This window comes from Neoarius graeffei, chromosome 17 (assembly GCF_027579695.1).
Source record: "Neoarius graeffei isolate fNeoGra1 chromosome 17, fNeoGra1.pri, whole genome shotgun sequence".
In the NCBI taxonomy this organism is placed as follows: Eukaryota; Metazoa; Chordata; class Actinopteri; order Siluriformes; family Ariidae; genus Neoarius; species Neoarius graeffei.
In genome coordinates this window covers 67624297-67648113 of record NC_083585.1, presented here as the reverse complement: position 1 = coordinate 67648113, position 23817 = coordinate 67624297, and the positions used below count along the sequence as shown (strand labels likewise).

At 44.8% G+C, this 23817-nt stretch overlaps 2 protein-coding genes across 2 annotated transcripts in view; both read left to right on the top strand.

The window, feature by feature from the left end:
* The window catches only part of LOC132864472 (tripartite motif-containing protein 16-like), a 37484-nt gene that overhangs the window by 4189 nt on the left and 9478 nt on the right, over positions 1-23817 (top strand). The window lies entirely within an intron of this gene.
* Positions 4115-22289, top strand: LOC132864473 (uncharacterized protein K02A2.6-like). The gene is made up of 2 exons (XM_060897891.1): positions 4115-20413; positions 22220-22289. Exon 1 carries the CDS (start codon positions 15479-15481, stop codon positions 16580-16582), a length of 1104 nt encoding a protein of 367 aa, XP_060753874.1. The 5' UTR covers positions 4115-15478; the 3' UTR covers positions 16583-20413; positions 22220-22289.

Genomic DNA, 23817 nt, shown 5'->3' with positions numbered 1-23817 from the left:
AAATATTACCTGTTGAAACAAAGTGATGTGTATTTGATAGATATGAGGCAAACCAATCATGGAAAATCCCACGGATGCCTTAAGAATATAACTTTGCTTACAAAATATCATGATCATCATGATCATCAAAGGCTTTACTCAGACAAAGAACGATACCACAAGAAAATTTGCCGTCTTCAATTGCTCTTTAGATTTTATCAGTGATTAGTAAAAGTGCATGTTCTATAGAACGGTTGGCACGGAAACCAAACTGACCAGAATATATTAAATCAAACTTCTCTAGATATGTATTCAGTCTATTTTACATGAGTTTTTCTAATATTTGATAAAAACTGACACACAGGTCTAACACAAGCAAGTTTAAAAGAATCAGGAACAGTACCAGAAGTAAAGGAGAAGTGATGTTGGATCTCCACAGGCTTTGAGATTATTGAGTTTAATATCTTGAACAGTGTTACAGAAATACTAAAGGGGCCACAAGACTTTCCAGACTTTAGCCCGAGAAAAATGTCTTGAATTTCTTGTGTCCATCGAGGACTAAGAAGAAAGTTGTTGCTTGTCGGAGAAGCAAGAAAATCTGAAAATGCTTTGTTGACCTTTGGTATTGCTTGGCTGATACTTTTACCACTGTTTGCAAAATAAACATTGAAGTCATTTGCTAGATCCTTTGTATCTGATGGAACCTTGTTGGATGAAGTAACAGTTTTGGATATGGTTGAGTGGGCCTGAGGTTTCAGTTACAATTTGCTTGAACCCATTCCAAGCATTTTTATATTAGACTTGATGATTATAAAATAATTTTCATAATATTTCTTTTTTACTTATGCTAGGCAAATGGTTTAGCTTATTTCTCTACACTTTGTACTTAGCATACAGGCACTGATTTCTCATCTTGATAGATTTTCTAGATAATCTGATTTTGTAATTGATTGATGTTCTAAGACTGAAGGGAAATCCAAGGTTCAGATTTGAGTTTGATTTCCTTCCTTGACATGGTTTTTCAGAGGAACATGAGCGTTAATAATTTCATTAGAGTTTTCAAGAAAGCTGGAGAATGTCATAAATATCAGGCTCACCATCGGACTGGCTAGAGCAGTCAATTTGTTGAAAATCATAAATGAATGCATCTTCATTGAACCATATGAAATCCATCCATTATCCATAAATGCTTATCCTGTGCAGGGTTGCAGGCAAGCTGGAGCCTATCCCAGCTGACTATGGGTGAGAGGCGGGGTAAACCCTGGACAAGTCACCAGGTCATTGCAGGGCTGACAGAGACAAACAACCATTCACACTCACACCTACGGTCAATTTAGAGCCCCCAATTAGCCTAACCTGCATGTCTTTGGACTGTGAAGGAAACCCACACAGACACAGGGAGAACATGCAAACTCCACACAGAAAGGCCCCCATTAGCCACTGGGCTTGAACGCAGAACCTTCTTGCTGTGAGGTGACAGTGCTAACCACTACACCACTGTGCCGCCTGCCATAGTGTTGCGACCAGGAAATATTTCATACCTTTAAGTGTATAGATTTTTTTAAGTATGTACAATAGTATATTTTAACTTCATTATTCATTTTAATTTATTCACACACTTTATAATTTCGCTTTGATTTATAGTTCACTTAAGTTATCACTCTGCGCACAGCCATGTTGCAGGTCAAGGTTGAACCTGTGAGGTTTGTTTGTTGTTATTGACATGGGCATGTACACGATACTGTGCGAGTCCATGCTGCTCCAAGAAAAAGAAAAACTCTAAAAAAATAATAATAATAAATAAATAAATAAGAAATAAAAAAAAATAAAAACACAGCACCGGGGATGCAGAATTTGCCAAATCGAAGACGGATTCCTGTCCATTTCATGGGTGCAACATAAATTTGGTGTTCCCGCCTGGTTTAAGAGCCCCTTTTTATCATGGAGCAAGGACTCTAATGCTAGTATGCTAACGCTGTAAGACCACAGTGCAGTGCGCCACACAGAAGTGACAGTGAAGGTAAAAAAAAAAAGAAAAAAGGGGGGGTTCTGTCATGGCCAGTACAAGACAAATGTCACCTACTTGGGAGAGTGTACTGGAGGAGATAGAAGAAAAGCTACTAATGCTGTCAGCATGGGAGTTAAATGATGTTTGTGCGGCATTCAGTGTGACTGTGACAGGGAGTGACAGAGACTTACCCCGCAAGCTGAGGAGGATTATCCTTCAGTGGTTAGAGAGTGAGGAGGTTACTTCACTAGAGGATGAAGGAATGTCCTTATTATTGAAGATCTTGGACAAAATTGATGATTTAAAAGCGAGGAATGACAGTAATGATGGACTGGAAGATGAACAAACAGGGCACCAGGACCACCTGCTGGGGGAAGGCGATACTGCACCCAGTAACCCTGATGAAGAAATTGAGCACATTTCTGCCCCAAAGTGCACAGAATCAGTCACTGTCCCTGTAATAAACCCCACATTTGTCCACCCACTCTACCAAAGAGAGTTTAAGATAGTGAGACAAATAGGAGAACCTAATCAGAAGGGCAAATTGGGATATGCCAGCTTGGAAAGACACATCCAAAGGGCGCTGAGGAAAGCATATGATGAGGGGGAAGTTGTGGAAGAGGTCATCCAAGCCATAGTCCCAGGAACAAAGCTGAAAAGTTACCTTGAGAGTAGGGCTGATTTGACACTACAAGGTCTGAGACAGATTTTAAGGACTCATTATATTGAGAAAGATGCTACAGAGCTGCATCACTCCCTCACTCGCACAGTTCAGGAATCTAGGGAAATGCGAATCCAGTTTCTGATGTGAGCCATGGACCTGAGACAGCAAATCATCTTTGCTTCAGAAAGAGTTAAGTTTGGATTAAAGTACAGCTCAGAGCTGATCCAAAATCAGTTCCTCCAAACAGTAATCAGTGTTCTCCATGATGACCCCATTTGAACAGACTTAAAGCCATACTTACAGGACCCAACAATAAAAAAGAATGAAAGCACAGCTTTTTCATCACACATATGTGAAATTTCCTCTCTGCAGTTAACCCATCTGAAGCAGTAAACACATACACATACCCAGAGCAGTGGGCAGCCATGCTAACAGCACCCGGGGAGCAGTTGGGAGTTAGGTGCCTCGCTCAAGGGCACCTCAGCCCAAGGCCATCCCATATTAACCTAACCACATGTCTTTGGAGTGTGGGGGAAACTGGAGCACCCAGAGGAAACCCACACAGATACAGGGAGAACATGCAAACTCCACACAGAAAGGCCCTCAATGGCCGCTGGGTTCGAACCCAGAACCTTCTTGCTGTGAGGCGACCGTGCTAACCACTACACCACTGTGCCATCCGATGAAGTCCTTCTGGAGAAAATGACAGCTGCATATGCCCTGGAAGTGGAGAGGAAGAACAAGTTGCCAACCACATCAAAGACAAGAATGATAAAAGTGGCAGCAGTGAATGAGGGAAATGAGGACACTGAAAAGGAATGTTATACACACAACCAAAAAAGCAAGAATAAAGAGAACGAAACATGCAAACATGACACGCTGATGGAAAAAGTGGACCAAGGTAACAAAGCCATATCATTAGACTAATAGCATAATTGCCTAAGTCATATTTGAATGTTTTCGGAAAACAAGCGTCAAAAATGCCTAAGTCAAAGAGATGACTAAGGCAGATAATGATTTTGGACTCTAAAATGTTTTCTGATAGGCTGAGGACATAGGCAATAAGGCAGGGTGATGCAGCAGTGGTAGGAGAGTAAAGTTAGGCAGATATCACAATTTGGCCAAAAAATGACTTGGGCAATTATGCTATTAGGCTCAGTGTTGTGCCAGTTCACACCTTTTCTGAACTAGTTCAAGTTCAGTTCATACATGCTCAAAGTGAACAGTTCACTTTCAAAGTTCACAATTTTAATTCTGAACTAGTTCAAAGTTCAGTTCATTTTACTTTTTGGTGAAATCTCATCTCATCTCATTATCTCTAGCCGCTTTATCCTTCTACAGGGTCGCAGGCGAGCTGGAGCCTATCCCAGCTGACTACGGGCGAAAGGCGGGGTACACCCTGGACAAGTCGCCAGGTCATCACAGGGCTGACACATAGACACAGACAACCATTCACACTCACATTCACACCTACGGTCAATTTAGAGTCACCAGTTAACCTAACCTGCATGTCTTTGGACTGTGGGGGAAACCGGAGCACCCTTTGGTGAAATATGAAAATAAAAACATTTTTCAGACCACGAGCTAGAAAATCACTATACGTTCTCTGAAACTGTTCACTGTAGACATTTGCTCATGACACTGCAATTGTGGGTTTCTTACCAGGTGATGAAACATGCAACAGTACAGACAAGGTAGACCAGTTCTATACTTAGTGCAATGAAATATACCAGCATTTAATTAAAGAAGTAAATAATATATAGTTTAATATATACATATATATTAATTATTTGATATATATTATATAATATGTGTGAGTATGAAATGAGCAAAACTCTTGAATGAAGGCAAAACTGTTACAAGATGCTCAAAGGCACAAAAAACTTTATTTTTAAGGAAACTGCATATCTTTATGGTTGATAGAGTGATTTTAAGATGTAACTGTAAGATAACTTAATGCAACTTTAGGTAACTAGGTTAACTTTAGGTAACTTTCAAACAGTATTTGGTGACCATTTCTATTCAGTGTTGGGGACGTGGTCTATCTGTTCAAAACAGGAACATGGTTACACTGGTACAAACTGAAAACTGACACACACACACACACACACACACACACACACACACACACACACACACACACACACACACACAGCATGCGTACAGTATCCATGAACTAAAATGACCCCCTATAATGTATACTACCTACTGTACTACTGTATAATAACCACCATGTCCCTAGTTATAGCTTAGAACTGCATTTATATATTAGCTCAAATTTCTCACTCTCGTCATTGGTCTCTCACACACTCCTTCTCTCGCTCCAGCCCATTCTCCTCCTCGCTCTCATCGTTGCCTGCTACGCCTACCCCGCCCTGCTGCAATTCATCATGGGTAACGTAATGCGGAAGCCAGTATGTTATTCAACTATTCTTGACCGGACACTACGTTCCCCGCAATGCATTGCGCACACAATGTCAAAGCCATTTCTGTCTGGTGTGACACATGATTTGAGCGGCACCGGCTGCGAGAATACAGGAGGGGGAGACTTTCTCTCGCTGCGTTTCAAAAGAGAAAACAAATGCCACTCGAGTTATCAAGGGAAAACAAATTCCAACGTTCATTTACAGTGATGTCTGCTGTTCATGACACATAATGTGAACAAATCCACATTCAAGTTCTTTATTAAAACATGTGTTGCGTTCAGTTCAAAATTCATGAAAAAATGAGCGTGTTCAGTGAACACGTTCTTTTGAACTCGTTCATGCACATCACTGATTAGGCTAATGATATACGAAGCTATCCAGAACCTCACTGCTCAGATTGCAAGCCTCAGTCAGACTCCAAGACCTAAGACAATGACAGTTGGTGAGCAACCAAGTCAGAACCATTGTCCCCAGTCAGGGGCAGCGGATACCAAACGATGTCAGCAGTGTCAGGTGTCCAATCCTGAGGGAAGATGTAGTCACTGTTATAAATGTGGCAGCACTGAACATTGGGTGGCAGGCTGTCGGGCTAAAAAGATCTCAGCCACTTTGAGTAGGATTGAAATCCGGGTACATCCTGTAGAAACGACAAACAAAGTGGACCAATTCAACCTGAAAGCACCTCTCACTGGTAAGCAACAACAAACTGCTAAGCTGGTAGAGAAGAGATGTCTGGTTCGAGCCTCCCTTGGTGATGTTGAGACTGCAGTGCTGTGGGACACCGGTTCACAAATGTCAATTGTGGGAGCAGAGTGGAAAAGAAAATGTCTGCCAGATGTTGAGGTGAGACCAGTGAAGGAGCTGCTTGAGGAGGGAGAGCTGGACCTTTCAGCAGCCAATGGAACAGATATTCCTTATGAAGGATGGATGGGAATTTAAGTTACCCTGTCCAAAAATGCAGTGTCTGGGATGAGTGACAAACCAGTGCTGGTCCCAATTCTGGTTGCCCGTGATGACCTTGAATGCCCCATCATCGGATTTAATATGATCCAAGAGCTGACACTGGTAAACAGTGAATCAAGAGACTGCACCCCTCCTGGTTACATGGTACAAAGACTCTGTTTGGCACTAGGGGTAGGGTGCAAAACTGCAAGAGCTGTCTTATCTGTTTTAAAGGAACAAAAGTCTGAAAGCAGTCCCCATATAGCCAAACTGGGCAGACGGTCCATTACCATACCAAAACACAAAGTCATAGAAGTGGAATGTAGCCAGCTGAGTAAGAGGGTGACAAGTGGCTCACATGCTATGTTGGAGCCAAATCAGGAGGCGCCATGGCCCACAGGACTAACTATTAGAGAGCAGTTAATTCACCTTCTGCAAGAAAATGACAGAAAAATTACAGTGACTGTTGAAAACCTAACTGACAAGGATATCACACTCTGTGGCTGCACTACGCTTGGCTGGTTGCATGTTGTTGAAGCAATCTACCCCCTGGAAACAAAGCCTTTGGAGGGACAGGGACCTCACTCATCAAGCAGCAGCACTGCACCTCCAGTGAAGCAACTCGGTGAACCCGCACAAAGTGAGTCCTGGGATCCACCTGTGGACCTGAGTCATCTGTCAGAGGACCAACAGCAACAGGTACAGCAGATGCTCAGAGAGGAGTGTGATGTTTTTGCAAAAGATTATTGGGACACAGGGTGCATCAAAGATTTAGAGATGGACATACAGCTACAAGACAACATCCCTGTCCTGAAAACATACAATGCAATTCCTTGACATCTCTACCAAGAAGTGAAAACACACATACAGGACTTACTCAATCGTGGCTGGATACAGAAATCTTGCTCTTCATACGCTTCGCCTGTAGTGTGTGTCCGAAAGAGAGATGGAAATCTTCGCTTGTACATAGACTACAGAGTGCTGAATGGAAAAACACTGTCTGACCATCATCTTATTCCCAGAATATAGGAGATCCTGGAAATCCTGGGGGGCAACTCCTGGTTCGCGGTCCTAGACCAGGGAAAGGCCTATCACCAGGGCTTCATGAGTGAGAAAAGCAGACCCTGTACCACGTTTATAACACCGTGGGGACTTTATGAATGGCTCAAAATCCCATTTGGGCTCACGAACGCGCCAGCAGCTTTTCTGCGCTACATGGAAGGATGCTTGGGAGACCTTAGGGATGAGGTTTGTGTCCCATATCTAGAGGATGTACTGGTGTTCAGCCACAGCTTTGACCAACACATCCAAAATGTGAGGCGGGTACTGCAGCAACAGTGTGGAATCAAGTTAAGACCATAAAAATGTGACTTTTTTCAAACGTGAAGTCTGTTATGTGGGTCGAGTCATCTCCGCAGAGGGGTATAAAATGAATCCCAAGGAGGTGGAAGCTGTGTAGGCCCTCAGACATGAGACACCAGCCACAGTCCGTGAGGTGAGAAAACTGATGGGTTTCCTCAGCTATTACAGTTCCTATATACCAGACTTCTCCAGGACAGCAAAACCTTTGTACGAGCTTTTAGCAAAGCCCAAATCTGAGCAAAAGAAAAACGTCAAAAGAAACAAAGAACTGGCTGCCGATCTACTCAACTTCCACCATCTCACCCAGTCCAGTGGACAGAAATCCACAGGGAAGTTCTTGAAAAGATAGTGGATCAACTGACAAACCCACCTGTGTTGGCGTATCCAAACATGGAGAAACCATTCATCTTGCACGTCAATGCCTCAGAAGAGGGCTTGGGTGCAGTCTTATATCAGTGACAAGAGGGAGCACTCAGAGTAATTGTCAAGTGTATGTGAGCATCAGGGTTTCCCACACTTGAAAGGGAAGGACTTGGACACAGGATTCCACTCTTCTTGTATTTTATTGGTTTTCAGTGGAACTGACGTTAGAATCAGAAGTAGAATCAGAGGTAGAATCAGAAGTAGAAGCTAGAAGCTTGGAGCTTGAAGCCGAAGTTAGAAGTTGAAAAACCTTTAAACATACAAACATAAAATAAATGTATGAATAAATGCCTGTTTTTCTACAACAAAGCATGTATGAATAAATGCTTGTTTTTCTATAACAAAACCCAAGTTAATTAGGCAACAATATATAAATATTTATGTATAAGGTAAATTAGGTATATTTTAACCATTTTTAATAATTCAGGTAATATGTTGCTGAACAAATATAAATGAACAGAAAAACAGTTTTAAACTAAGAACCATTTTAACCATTAGCCCTTTCACAGGCAGTTTGTTCACTTTAACTGAAGATCTTTTACTACACGCCACTGATAAAGAAAGTTTAAATCATTAAACCAATCACAGGTAAGGAACAAACATTTCTCATGCCCACGGATTACTGCGAGCGCAGCGTTTGCATATAAATAAGTTCAGTGGGTTTACCGGTAGCCTTTTTTGTCCTTTTTTCCCCTGATGTGCTGTAAAGTTTGTGTTAGTAGCGAATTCTCTTTGCAGCTGCTGCGCTGCTGCTTCGTTACAAACTGAATGTTAATTCTGCCTAGCGTTCTAGAACGACCACTGCCCTGCTAACTAGCGTTGTGATTGGCTGCCCTGCTAACTAGCGTTGTGATTGGCTGCCTGTTCAGCGCAGCGTTTCAGCGTAGCAGGAAGTGGCGGAGGCAGCTGTCAATCATGTGAGCCTGCGTTCAGGCACTCCTTGTGGCAGATTGCCGCAACACCTCCCACTCGATCTTGGTGTGGCACGACACGGGAAGATCGCGCCCATCAGGCGAGCTGGTCTCTGCTGACTTGTTCCTCCACTGGGAGGAGGACGATGAGGCGTCGCACGTCCCGATGCAGTGTGGTACCCTGTGGGTCCCAGGACTTTTGGTTGGCTTTGGAGTCTTCACTTGAGCACGTCCACCTAGGGGAACTTTCACATGGACATCCCGGACAATGCCTTTGGAGTCTGCATTCACGCTGACCACTCTTGCAAGCTTGAATTGCCCCCTCAGTGCGTTTTGGTCGCAGAGCCACACTATGTCTCCAACGGCAACATTCCTTTTTGCAGTGTGCCACTTGCTGCGGATGAACAGGTTCGGACCTGCAAGTTGGCTCCAGGACCTCCAGAAGTGGCTAACTTGTGTTTGCATTTCTCGCAGTCTCTTGAAGGGGTAGGTGGTGTAGTCTACTGTTTTGAAGTCTCCAGTTTGTGTGGCTCGGCCAAGCAACAGTGTGTTTGGGGTTACGTAGTTGATGCGGTCCTCACGGCTCTGAACTCTGGCATCGATTGGCCTTTCGTTGGCAAGGTTAGCAGCTAGCTTAAGCACTGTCAGGAACTCACTGAAGGTAAGGCCTCCTCCGCCACCGAGGCTTTGCAGAGCTCTTTTGGTGACCTTGACAGCAGCTTCGGCCGCACCGTTCCGGTGGGGTGAGTCAGCTGGAAGGATTTTCCACGTCCAGCTGGTACCGTTTTTGGCAGCATACTCTTCAAGTGATTCTTTGTTCAGTTGTCTCAGGTAAGTATACATTTCTTCCAGGACAGGTTTCGCTCCAATGAAGTTTGTTCCAGGATCGGACCAGATCTTCTGCGGATGACCACGGATTGAGGTGAACCTCTGGTAAGCAAGGAGGAAGCTCTCTGTTGTTAGAGTGTTTGCCAGTTCGACATGGATGGCTCGGCTTGACATGCAGCAGAATAGTACGCCCCATACTTTCATGCTTGCTCTCCTTCTGACGTCATCCTTCACTTGATATGGTCCGAACAGGTCGATGGATGTGAACTGGAATGGCGTAGCTGGATTGACACGCTCTTCAGGTAAGTCACCCATGATTTGCTGACAGGTTCTTGCTCTTTCCTTCTTGCAGATGATGCAGTTGTCGACAACTTTTTGGGCCAGAATTCTTCCTCTGATCACCCAGGCTCTCTTTCGCATCCGCAGCAGGGTTCCTGCCACTCCGTCATGTCCCTCACTGTGTGCTTCACGGGCCAGGAGAGTGGAGACCCAGGCTTGGTATGGTAGCAGGGGAACAGCATTATGGTCCTCTTTGAAGGCCTGTATCCACCCTCCACACATCAGGATCCCAGTTACTTGGTCTTTGTATACAACAAGCCTGTCAGTAGTTGTATTTGGGAAGTTCACACCTTCTTGCGCTGCCAGACATAGTTTCAGGAACACGTTTTTCCTTTCGCTGACAGTGATGACGCCAGATGAAGGTATTGCCTCCCACTTTGCTTCATCTCCCCTCTTGGCACGCAAGAACTTCTTAGCCGCCCTCCAAATCCATGCAACCGTCCCGACCAGCCGTCTTAGACTGCTGAAGCGCCTTTCGTCCAATAGATTTTGGACTGCTGCTACTGTTGGTGGCAGGTTTCTGGACTTGGATTGTGCTTTGTCCTGGACTGCAATTGGGCTTTGTGTCTTCAGCTGACTTCGGGTGAGTACAGCAGTGAATGTTTTCTTCTGCATTTTTGTGACGTTGTCTCTTGCCTGTGCAGCAACATCTTTCGCTGACTTTTTTGGCCACTCACTCTCAGGAAGCTAAAGGAACTGCGGACCTGACTGCCACTTGGATTTCTCGATTAGGTCATCAGGACTGGCCTCTCGGGTGATAATATCCGCAATGTTCTCGGCACCTGGAATCCACCACCAATCTCGGATGTCAGTGCTGCTCTGGATCTCACCAACTCTGTTTGCGTAGAAGGTTTGGTATCCATAACTTTCACGCTGTATGGCACCCAAGATGGTCTGGCTGTCGACTAGATGATACCACCTCTTGACCTCGATTCGGCAGTGCTTTTGGAAGTAATTCTTCAGCCGTGCTGCAAAGACTGCTCCGCACATTTCTGCTTTCACAGGGTCACCTTTATGGTCAAGGGGGGTTTGTTCTCTCACTTGTTCTTTCAACAAGTCCTGGCCGAGGCACATTTTCTTCCTCTTCTTGGAGAAGTTCACTGCAACCATGACATGCAACTTGTCATTGTCGACGGTGTAGCCGAGGCCCAGGGCTTTGTTATCCTCTTCGGTGAGTTGGTTTGGCAGGATCATGGTGTTTGACTCGATCTTCTCACCTCTCGACTCGCTCCTCCCACTTTGATCCGAGTAGATCCAGGGGTTCATGAAGAACCCTCCTGCTTGAAGGATCTGCTCAATGTTGGATGTGAGGCATTTCAGGTGGTCGAGGTTGTTGTGGGAAGTCAATATGTCATCGACATAGGCATCCTCTTCGAGGACACGTCTCTCCTCTTTGAAGTGGTTGAATGAAGGCAGGCTGGCTGTCTCTCGCATGGCAACTTGGGCTATGCAACCAGCAGGTTTGTCTCCAATGACAGCTGCAGTGCGCATGGATCTTGCGAAGTGAGTCTTGGAGGTGTGGGCCGTTAAGGTGACTTCCTCAAAGAGGTCCGGGTGTGTGCCTCCAATGGTCTTGCCAAGCGGGCCATCCCAGAGCACCAAGTCACCAACGGAACGAACCTTCTGGGGTACCAGCTGCCCTTCTTTGTGGCTGATGAGGAGTTGGATCTCCTTTGGTCTTGCTAGATCTTCCAGGGAGATGTCTGAGAAGATTTTCTGCAGTTTTTTCGCCGGGACATGTCTGTGGACTTCTGCTATTTTGTCAAGTCCATAGCAGATGAGTTGGTGTGCTTTGAGTGTCCCTCTTGGGGTGCTGACACGTATCTTAAGCAGGTAGCGCTTGGTTGCAACAGACACCTTCATCCCTCCAACGCCATGAACCACCAGTGTAACGTCTTCACTTCTCAGGTTCAACTTGCTTGCAGCTTTGTGCGTTATGTAGTTTGTGTCTGATGCCAGGTCGATGAGGGTCCCGACACTCTGTCCGTCATTAGCAGTGACATTGAGGAGCATTAGGATGACTGGGTACTCAGTGAGGCAGTGTTCATCTAGAAGACCTCTCTCAGCAGCACTGGAGTTGAATGCCCTGGACGCTATGTTGCAGAAGGCATCTCAACACTGTTGTGCCAGCTCTGGTGTGAGTTTGGAGAGGAACTGCTCCTGGGTTTCAGTGAGTCTTCTGCCCTCAGCCCTCACTGGACTGAACTTGGGTGTTCTTTGGGACTGGGGTCTGGTAACTGGACAGAGGAGGAAGTGGTGTTGATCTTTGCATTCTGGATTCCCGCACAGGTAAGTGGTTTTCTTGCAGCTTTCACCAGTGTGGACTTCGAGGCATCTTTTGCAGGCACCGAGTTGTTGTGCTGCATCCCTCTTCTCCGATGGCTTTAGGTTGGTTCTAAACTTTCTGCAGAAGTACAGTTTTCTTCTGTGCTTTGGGTCACCACAGACGATGCAGCCTGCTGCGTCACCGTTGGATGACACTGCCGGACTGTTGGTTGCTTTTGTTCTGGCTTGCTTCAGGAACTTGGTCTTGTCCTTGGCAGGTTCAACGCCATCTTTCAGTTGGTCAAGTTGCTCATATATGGCTTCCTGTGACTTTAGGTAAGCCAGCAGCTTGTCAAAGCGGTTGTGATGGTCCACAGCGTTACTCACATCAGCAGCATAGGTGAGCCAGTCTTTCTTTAAAGTTTCTGGAAGCTTGCCCTCAATGGATTTGGTCACAATGGGGTTCTTTATGGCCTCGGCATTGTCCAGTTCATTTAAGTCGTAGAGAGCTTTTTCCACTGTTTGGATGAGCTCGATGACTCTTCTCGGCTGGCCGGCTTTGACTGCAGGAGTTGCTTGTAGATCTTCAATGATCTCGAGAGCAATGTTGGCTTGGTTCCCAAACCGATTATCCAGGACTCTGAAGATTTCGTTTGAGGAGCTGTAGGTCGACAGGTGTAGGTTTTTGGCCACCTTTTCATCGATGCTGTCGAGCAGCTGGAATTTCTTGACCTCTCTAGACCCTGTCGGTTCACCCTGCTTCTGTAGAGCTTCCCACTCCTTCTTCCACCTGTAGTAACTTCGCTGGTTGCCAGCAAACTTTGGAAGGGCTGTGGCTTTCAGCTTTATTGCTGGCACTGGAGTTGTACGGTGGACAGTGGGCTCTTCAGATTCTGTCTTGATTTTTGCAGCTTTGATGAAGGCGGCCTTGCGCGACACCAGCTGGGGAAGTTGCACTTCGAGCTCTGCCATGCGGTGATCAAAGTCTCTTTGCTCTGCAGCGGGAGCCCAGCGGTTCCAGTCACGGTGCGCTTCTTTGGCCTTCAGCACCAACATCTCAAAGTGCTTCAGCATGAATTCATATGCCTCCAGAGTCACGTCGAGCTGGGCAGAGGAGACGCTCTTGCAGTCAGCTTCAGCGATGTATAGGGCAAGGGGCAGCTCTTTCTCCCCATACGATTCCCAGAGTGTTTGTTGAATTAGGAGCTTTGCTTCTTTAGTCCTCTGCTTACAGTATGCCTCTATCTTCTCCAGGTCAGCTTTCTTCTCGGCGCCCAGGTCCTCTACAGCGGCTGCGGCTGCTTCTACCATGTAGGCGGCCTCAATCTCTTCGTTCGCCTCCATGAGTCTCGAGCTTTCTGCTGTAAGCTTGTTGAAGTTTTGCTTTAGCTCCTCCACAGTCATCTCTGAGTGTGTTCTTGCAATGCAGTTAGCAAGACGGGAGAAAAGTCTTTTGGCTGTGGTTCGCTCTGTTTTCAGTTCTTCTAATGACTTCGCCATTTCGTTTCTTTTTTCCAGATGACTTTAAGCTTTATCCTCCAGGCCCCCAGGTGAAGTGTCTTCCCTCTCTGTTGGGTTGTGGCACGAATGGAGTCTTGCTTCTTGGTCACTGGTTTCGGTTTGATGCACTGGTGCAGCGGTGATTCACTGGCAGTCGTCTGGCAGTCGTCAGTTTCCACTGGTGCAACGGTTTTTCACTGTCAAGTGTATGTGAGCATCAGGGTTTCCCACACTTGAAAGGGAAGGACTTGGACACAGGATTCCACTCTTCTTGTATTTTATTGGTTTTCAGTGGAACTGACGTTAGAATCAGAAGTAGAATCAGAGGTAGAATCAGAAGTAGAAGCTAGAAGCTTGGAGCTTGAAGCCGAAGTTAGAAGGTGAAAAACCTTTAAACATACAAACATAAAATAAATGTATGAATAAATGCCTGTTTTTCTACAACAAAGCATGTATGAATAAATGCTTGTTTTTCTATAACAAAACCCAAGTTAATTAGGCAACAATATATAAATATTTATGTATAAGGTAAATTAGGTATATTTTAACCATTTTTAATAATTCAGGTAATATGTTGCTGAACAAATATAAATGAACAGAAAAACAGTTTTAAACTAAGAACCATTTTAACCATTAGCCCTTTCACAGGCAGTTTGTTCACTTTAACTGAAGATCTTTTACTACACGCCACTGATAAAGAAAGTTTAAATCATTAAACCAATCACAGGTAAGGAACAAACATTTCTCATGCCCACGGATTACTGCGAGCGCAGCGTTTGCATATAAATAAGTTCAGTGGGTTTACCGGTAGCCTTTTTTGTCCTTTTTTCCCCTGATGTGCTGTAAAGTTTGTGTTAGTAGCGAATTCTCTTTGCAGCTGCTGCGCTGCTGCTTCGTTACAAACCGAATGTTAATTCTGCCTAGCGTTCTAGAACGACCGCTGCCCTGCTAACTAGCGTTGTGATTGGCTGCCCTGCTAACTAGCGTTGTGATTGGCTGCCTGTTCAGCGCAGCGTTTCAGCGTAGCAGGAAGTGGCGGAGGCAGCTGTCAATCATGTGAGCCTGCGTTCAGGCACTCCTTGTGGCAGATCGCCGCAACAGTAATAGCATATGGATCCAGAACACTATCAGTGGCAGAGAGAAACTACAAGTTACACTCAGGTAAATTGGAGTTCATGGCACTAAAATGGGCAGTAACAGAACACTTTCGTGATTATCTGTTTCATGCACCTCATTTCACTGTCTATAGTGACAACAACCACCTGACATATGTCACCAAGTCAGCAAAACTCAATGCAACGGGACATCGCTGGGTGGCAGAACTGTCCGATTACAGGTTTACTCTTAAATACAGGCCTGGATCAGTAAATAGAGATGCAGATTTCTTATCACGAAGACCAAAGCAGATAGAAGAAATCAGGCAGGAATGCACACAGGAGTGCACACAAGAAGTAACTGACTTAATTGGAGAAGCCGTGGAGAGAGAAAAGACTGGGGAAGTTAACTGGATCTCTGATGTTACCTGTAATGCAGATGCGCTACCAGAAGGGACCTGTGTCTCTGAGCCAATTCAGCCTCTTGCAGTGGAAGACATCAGGGTGGCCCAAAATGCAGACCCAGTCATAAACAGAGTCTTGGTCCTGAAAAAGACACCCCTACCTGAAACAAACACAAGCTAGCAGAGAGTGAAGCTGTCAGAGTGTTCCTCAGAGAGTGGCCCCTTCTACAGGTTGATGGAGATAGGATCCTCAGGAGAGAGACAGTAAACAGGATGTAGCTAGTCATTCCTGATTCCCTGAAGCCTGTTATTTACAAGCACCTCCATGAGGAGATGGGACACTTAGGTGCAGATCATCTGGTTTCTCTTGCCAGGGAACGCTTTTTCTGGCCCAAGATGAGACAGGAAATGGAGCACTATGTTACTCAGGTGTGTTGCTGCTTAAAAAGAAAGAAACCAAACAGAGTAACTAGGACACCAATACAGACCATTGAGACTAATGCACCATTCGAGATGATATCCATAGACTATGTACACTTAGAGAAATGTAAGGGAGGTGAGGAATACATCCTCGTGGTGGTGGATCATTTCACTAAGTATGCACAGGCGTATGCAACCAAGGATAAGTCAGAGAAGACTGCAGCCAAAAAACTGTTTGATGACTTCATCATGTGCTTCGGTTTCCCCTTTAAGATACACCATGACCAAGGAAAAGAGTTTGAAAACAATCTCTTTCACAAGCTCCAAAGTTACTGTGCTATTCGCCATTCCCGCACCTCCCTGTACCATCCCCAAGCCAATCCAGCCGAATGCTTCAACAGGACGCTACTGGGTATGTTGCGCACACTGGAAGGGACTCAGAAGTCAAGGTGGAAAGAGCACTTAAATAAGGTGGTCCATGCCTATAATTCCACGGTACATGAATCGACAGGTTTCTCCCAATTTTTCCTTCTCTTTGGCTGTGAGCCTACTCTGCCAGTTGATTTAATGTTCCCAAAAAGGAGAGAAAAGGAAAGCCAATCACACACAGGCTATGCAGAGAAGTGGAGAGAAGCTATGCGAGAAGCCTACATGATTGCGATGGAAAATATGAGGAAGTGTGGAAGAAGAGGACAGAGAAACTACAATCGGCAAGCATGTAGCTCCACCCTTGAGCCAGGTGATCATGTCCTGCTAAGAAATCTAACACCCGGGGGCGTCGTGGCTCAGGTGGTTAAGGCGCCATACCATGAATGCGGGCGACCCGGGTTCGATTCCGGCCCGAGGTCATTTCCCGATCCCTTCCCGTCTCTCTCTCTCCCGCTCATTTCCTGTCTCTACACTGTCCTATCCAATAAAGGTGCAAAAAGCCCAAAAAAATATCTAAAAAAAAAAAAAAAAAGAAATCTAACACCCGGGGGGGTCCAGGGAAGCTGCATAGTTACTGGGAGGACATGATTTATGTCGTCAGAGAAAGGAAAGGCCCTGACAGCCCAGTTTATATGGTTGAACCATCGCAAGTTGCAGGAAAGAAACGAGTGTTACATCGTAACCTACTTTTTCCATGTCCTTACCTGGTTGAAAAGCCAGACGTCAGTGGTCCCAATCTGAGAGAGAGAGAAAATGGAAAAAAAGCTAAGTTTACAGCAAGAAGAAAGAAGAAAGCTGAAAGTGATGCTCACCTGACAGCCACAGACAATTCCAGTGATGAGGAGTATTATTTTTGGACAGCAGAAAGACAAGCCAACCCTAACCTCAATCCAGAAGCAGAGGAGTTCTGCCCGGGGGTGGAAAGATTGGGAGAAAGACGTGAGGAGATGATCATACCGAAGGAGAATCCTGAAGAGGAGCAACTGGAGGAGGGATGCTGTGTGGAGAGAGAGACTGGTTCATCTGCTGCTGAGTCTGAGGAGGAGCAGAGGGAAGCTGACACAGAGAAAGAGAGAGACCAGTGAGAGCCAGACAGCCCAGCTAGGGCAGCTGAGCCTTGAGCTGCTGAAGTCCTGCCCTGTCAGTGTGAAGGGGGTCCCAGAAGTCAGCCGAGATCCCTAAACCAGATCATCATTCATGTATCCTTTTCATTGTAGTGGTTAAAGTTACAGAAAAATAAGTTAGCTTAAGTTCATAGTGATGCATTCATTTCAGTATTAAAATACACACACTACTGTTAAGATAGAAACAGGAAATCTGAACATTTATTCGAGCAATAATAAACAGAGCCGGGTTACTGTCTGACCAGATAACAGAAGAGAATAGTGTGGCATACATTGTAGCAATAAATGTTATTGTGCATGTATTCGGGTAAATTAGCGGAGTGTATGGCATTGAAATGTGTAGAAGCATAATGTTGGGTATATGTGGTAATTTCCTTGTCCCTTTGTGAAGATTGGGGGGCCCACCAATAGTTTTATGGACTACTAACCCTTCAATACTAAAGGGCTATGAACACTTAGTCTTGTATTATTGCCATGGACATTGATGAAAAGATGGAGAAACAGAGACACTGAATAGTGAAGGCAGACCCTAATCCTGTGATGTGTAGTTTGTTGAATGCTGACCTGTTTACTGACATTTCACCACGTGTTCTGTTGTTGATGCATGTTGTTAGTTATAGTTGGATAGAAGAGAATAGGAAAATGTTAGGCAACATTTTTTTTAGTGGGGGAGGGTGTTGTAACCAGGAAATATTTCATACCTTTAAGTGTATAGATTTATTTTTTTGAAGTATGTACAATAGTATATTTTAATTTCATTATTCATTTTAATTTATTCACACACTTTATAATTTCACTTTGATTTATGGTTTGCTTACGTCATCACTCTGCGCACAGCCGTGTTGCAGGTCAAGGTTCAACCAGTGAGTTTTTTTTTTTTTTTTTTTATTGACATGTGCGTGTACACGATACTGCGCGAGTCCGTGCTGCTCCAAGAAAAAGAAAAACTCTTTAAAAAAAATAAATAACTCAGCACCGGGGACGAATAAAGTTGCCAAATTGAAGACGGATTCCTGTCCATTTCATGGGTGCAACAATAGGAACTCTCTTCTCTAAACTTGCTTATTCAATGGGGAGGGTGAATTGAGTCAATGGACAAAAAGTTGGGAAAATGGTTTGTATCAGCCTTTCTTAATTTCCAAAATCCAAACTAAAGGCCGTGGATGGCATGGTTTCGGTTCAAGTTTACGCACAACACAAGTTTTCCAAAAAAGAGGTTCCAAGTTTATTCCAACGCAAAATAGTCCAGGTTTTCTTTAACTAATAATTCCAACAAAAATTTTCCATATTCTTCATCCAATACTTTAGTTCATTTAGTGTGTGTGTGTGTGTGTGGTAAAAATCTTTTATCTCCCCAAAACCATGTCACGCCGCCCAACATTGCTTCCAAACTAAATTAAAGAGGCGGGCGTGACCTAAATACTTACACCTGCGCCTAGGTAGGTGTTTCCAAATCACAGGTCATAGTGAACTTAACAAAAAACAGAAATGGCCATGACATTCCGGCCCCTAATTCTTGTACAACAAGTAATTACAAGTCTATATACAACATTTACAAGAGAATGGCCATTACAACTACAATAATAACGTAAGCTTACATACAATACAACAATACTATTTACATATTTACAATTCAGGTATCATAATTTAAAAATTTTTTTCTGCATTTTTTTTCCAAGTGGTATTTAAGTTCATAGTCAAGTGCATCAAAAAAAAAGGTTTTCAGTCCAAAAAATCATCTTCTTGAATGGAAAAAGGCTCCAAGTGTATGCAATGGTCTGTGCGCTTGTGTTAATGTGCAATGGACTGTATGCATGTGTTCAGAAAAAAGGTTATGACGCCTAATGCAGCATCACATAGATCAGTGAGTGAGCATCTGTAATATGTAGAGTCAGAGGTTCCAGAACATGACTCAGTTGGAGGCAAACATTCACTGTTGCCCCTTAAACTACCCCCACCAGGAGGCAGATCTTGTTGATGGGTTTTTCCAACTCATTGGCCTGTGTCTTGACACGGACACGTCGAACGCACCCTTTGGAGTCTGCCATGGTGTCAGTGATGCGTCCAATGGGCCACGAACTTCTAGGTGCAGACACTTCCACCACGAACACGACATCGCCAACTGTGAAGTTTCTGTGAGCCTTGCTCCACTTCTGTCTCTCTTGCAGTTGAGGTAGGTACTCATTCATCCACCTCTTCCAAAAGAGGTCAGCAATGTATTGCACTTGTCTCCAGCGTCTCCAAGCATACAGGTCTTCCTTCTTGAATAAACCTGGTGGCAAGATGGGTTTATCTTTCAGCTGGAGCAGGTGGTTAGGAGTCAAGACCTCGAGGTCATTGGGATCGTCAGAGGAGGTGGTGATTGGACGGTCATTCAGTATGGCCTCCACTTCACAGAAGACTGTCTGCAAGGCTTCATCATCTAGGACTAGTTGGTTAGTTACAGAGCACAACAATCTTTTCACAACCTGCACCAAGCGTTCCCATACGCCACCATGGTGGGCCCCGTATGGGGGGTTAAATGTCGATTTAATTCCATCCTGTATCAAACTGTTCTGAATTTTACTTTGATTCAATTCTGCAATGGCTTGTTTCAACTCACGGTTTGTGCTGACAAAGTTGGTTCTATTATCCGACCGGATTTCTTTGACTTGGCCTCTGCGGCAGATGAACCTCCTGATGGCGTTTATACAGGAATCTGTATTGAGAGAATGCGCCACCTCCAGGTGTACTGCTTGGCAGGTTAGGCAAGTAAAAAGGGCTCCATATCTTTTAACTAGGCTTCTGCCATTCTTTACTTCTATTGGCCCAAAATAGTCTAGGCCAACATATGTGAATGGTGGGGAATCAGCAGACACTCTGTCAACAGGAAGATCAGACATTTTCTGCTCATCTAGTCTTTGGCGCTGTTTTTGGCACACCACACAATCACTGATGATCTTTCTGGCTGCTGCATTTGCATGGGGAATCCAGTATTGACGTCGTAGGGTGGAGAGCATATGATTTCTTCCCCTGTGACCAACTTTATTGTGCACATGTTGAAGAATGAGCTTTGAGACATGGCTTTCTTTTGGCAGTATTGCAGGGTGTTTTGTTTCCTCCGGTAAAGCGGACCTGCTCAGCCTACCACCCACTCTCAGCACATCATCAGTGACAATGGGGTCAAGTTTGTATAGGTGACTGGACTTCTTCACACCACCAGATCTCAGTGCAGCCAGTTCACTGGAGTAATGTTGCTTTTGCACAAAGCTCACTATCGCCTTCTCTGCTAAGAGCAGATCATCAGCTGTGAGTGGTGAGTAGTTTGTTTTCTTTTCCTGTTTAGCACAAGTTTGATCTCCACATTGTATATTCTGTTTTATCTTTAGTCTTAGCTTTTCTTTCAGTTTCATAATCCATGCCACGGCTCTCTTGAGCCTTGTCCAGCTAGAGAAATACATCAGCAGCTTAGTGGTGGGACATACCTCTTCAGCTTGTGCTGCAAAGGAAAGGACCTCCTCTCTCACCTCTGTGTCAGCATCCAGATGCAGCGATGCTTCGTCCACGCTTGCAGGCCACTCACACTCAGCTTTTCTGAGAAAGTCATGACCAGTGATCCAGGTTGAGGACTTCAGGAAAGCATCAACTTTAATGCCTCGCGACGCTGCATCTGCAGGATTCAACTTAGAGCCAACATGTCTCCACTGATGGACATTAGACAGTGAGCTTATGATGGAAACTCTATTGGCCACATGTTTTAAAGCAAGTGGTGGTATTGGCAATGTATTTTAGGACAGTCATGCTGTCGGACCAAAAGACTGACTCACTGAGGTAGAGCTCCAGCTGTTTTGACAGCATCTTGTCCAGGTGCACAGCAATGACGGCTGCAGCCAGTTCCAAGCGAGGTATGGTGACTTGTTTGAGTGGCGCCACCTTTGCTTTGCCTATAACAAAAGCAACACACACTTCCTCTTCGCTGTTAGTTAGCCATAAGTATGATACAGCACCAAATCCAACTTCGCTGGCATCACAAAAGTGATGCAGCTGTGCCATTTTTATCATTCCGAAACCACTAGGTGTGAAACATCTTCTGACACTGAATGAGTGTAACAGAACTAAATCATCCACCCACCTTTGCCATGCTTGTGCCATCTCTGGTGGTATTACCTCATCCCACGCCAACTTCATCTTGCACAGATGCTGCAGAATCTGCTTTGCAGGGAGGATCACTGGGCTTAAGAACCCCAGTGGATCATAAATGGAGCTCACACTTGACAGAATTCCACGCCTTGTCAGTGGCTTGTGCTTGTTTAGGATGCTGAAGGTGAAGGCGTCTTGTTCAACATCCCACTGGACCCCAAGGGCCCTTTCCATAGGCAGCTGGTCTCGGCTTAGGTCAAGTATCTTCACTCCACTGGCTTGATCTGCTTCAGGGATCTGAGAGATAACAGAGCGGTCGTTGCATATCCACTTATTGAGTTTGAACCCTCCTTTTTGCACATACCTCAGTAAGTTGCTGATAGAGAGAGGTGGCTTGTCCAACTGAATGAACTGACTTGAGGGCATCATCGACATAAAAATTATTTCTGATGGTGTTAATGACCTCCTCTGGATATAGATGTTCATTATCCTCAGCAGTTTTTAGCAGGGCATATGTAGCACAGCTGGGGGAGGACACCGCTCCGAAGATGTGGACCAACATCCTGTGCTCAGCAAGGTCTTTGGTAAGGTCACCGTCAGGCCACCATAGAAAGCGCAAGTAATTCACATGCTCTTTAGCTACTCTGACTTGATGAAACATCCCTTTAACGTCAGTCATTAGGGCTATTGGACCCTGACAAAAGCGTATGAGCACACCTAACAGGGTGTTTGTTAAGTCGGGCCCTTGGAGCAGCTGTTTGTTCAATGAGGTTCCAGCAAAAGTTGAGGCACAATCGAACACCATGCGTAATGTCTTCTTGTGGGGGTGGTAGACACCATGATGTGGCAAAAACCACGCCCCCCCTTCTTCATGGCTTAGCTGATCTTGTGGTATGATCTCTGAGTATCCTTCCAAATTCACATCATTCATGAAGCTTTTGTACTCCTCAAAAAATTAATGGTCCCTCTTGAACTTTTTCAGCAGGTGTTGTGCCCTCTGCTGGGCAACTTGTTTGTTGTTGGGCATCACTACATTGGAGTCATGGAATGGCAGCTTCAGGTAGTAATGACCATTGGTAAGTGTTGCTGAGCTTGACATTATTTCCATAAACTGTTTGTCCTCCACAGACATTTCAGCATGTTCATCGCATTGCTGTTCCACAAAATCTTGATTATACTGCCTAATTAACATTTCTTCCAGCTTTCCTAAAGAGATGCGATTCACCTGCACAGAAGTTGTGTCATGAACATCGCCATCTTCTTCATGTCCAAGTGGGCCGTTGATGACCCATCCAAGGCACGTCTGGACAGCGTAGGGCCCATTACCCTCACTGTTGACGATTTTCCAAGGTTCTAGCGCTTTAGGCACATTTGCACCAATCAACAGCCCAATACTTGCATCAATTGGTGTGAGTTCCACTTCTTGCAAGTACAGTAAGGCCATTTTCTGAGGTCCTCTGTCTTGGGTATGTTGTCTCTGGTGACAGGGATTGACTTTTGAGTGTACACATCTGGTAGTCTCAAAATGTTGTTGTCTTTTAAAGCAGCTGCTTCCAAGCCAGAGATCTTATAGCTACTCACAGACTTCTCTTGCCCCATCGTCTTCAGCAGTATGTCCATTCTTTGTCCCGGTGCGTTCAGCTGGGCCATTAGAGACTCGGTACAAAATGTTGCTGAGCTGCCTGGGTCCAAAAAAGTGTATGTCTCAATTACTTTTGTTCTTTTGTTTACTTTTACTTTGACTGGCAGAACAGACAGTGAGCATTCTTTAGAACCGGCCCCAGTATAGCTTTCAGAGTCCAAGGACACAAGTGCGTTTGTGACTGTTTGTGTTTCATGGTCAGCTGGGGTGGTCTGAGGTTTTGGTTCTATGTGCAGTATTGTTGGGTGGTTTTTACTACAGGTGAGGCAGGTTAGGCATTCCTCACAGTTCTTGCTCATGTGCCCTTTTGTCAAGCATCCAAAGCACACGCCTTTGTTCTTTTAAAAATTCAATTTTTTCTTTGTTTGGTTTCTTTCTGAATGCAGTGCACTTGTCAAGTATGTGGCTTTTGCTGCAAAACAAGCACTGATTTCCAGCATCCTGACTGGATTGGTTGGGCATGTCACTCTGGTGTGACACCTGAGCAACAGAGGTGGCGAAACTGCTGCCTTTGGCTTTTCCAGTTGATTTGGGTGGTGGTGGTGTTGTGACTTTTACTTTTGAGTTTTGATTTTCACAGAAGACAGGATCCATTACAGCTCTCACATGTTTTTCCAGGAAGTCAAGTAGGTCTTTAAATTTGACTCTGCATTTTTTTTTCCTCTCTGATGCGCCACACTTTCATCCTCCAGGCCTCACGCAGTCTGAATGGCAGCTTGGAGACAAACACCTTCATGTGAGAGGAGTTTTCCAATTCGTCCAGAAATCCTGCTTCCTCCATTGTGTTATAGCTGGTTCTTAAGAAGAATGTGTATGATCTTAATGCCACAGTGTCATCTGCTTTCTGGACTGGCCAATCCAATGCCTTATTCAAAAATGAAGCTGTAATTTTTACTCTGCTTCCAAAGTTCCACTCTAATTGTCTTTTAGCCTCTCCA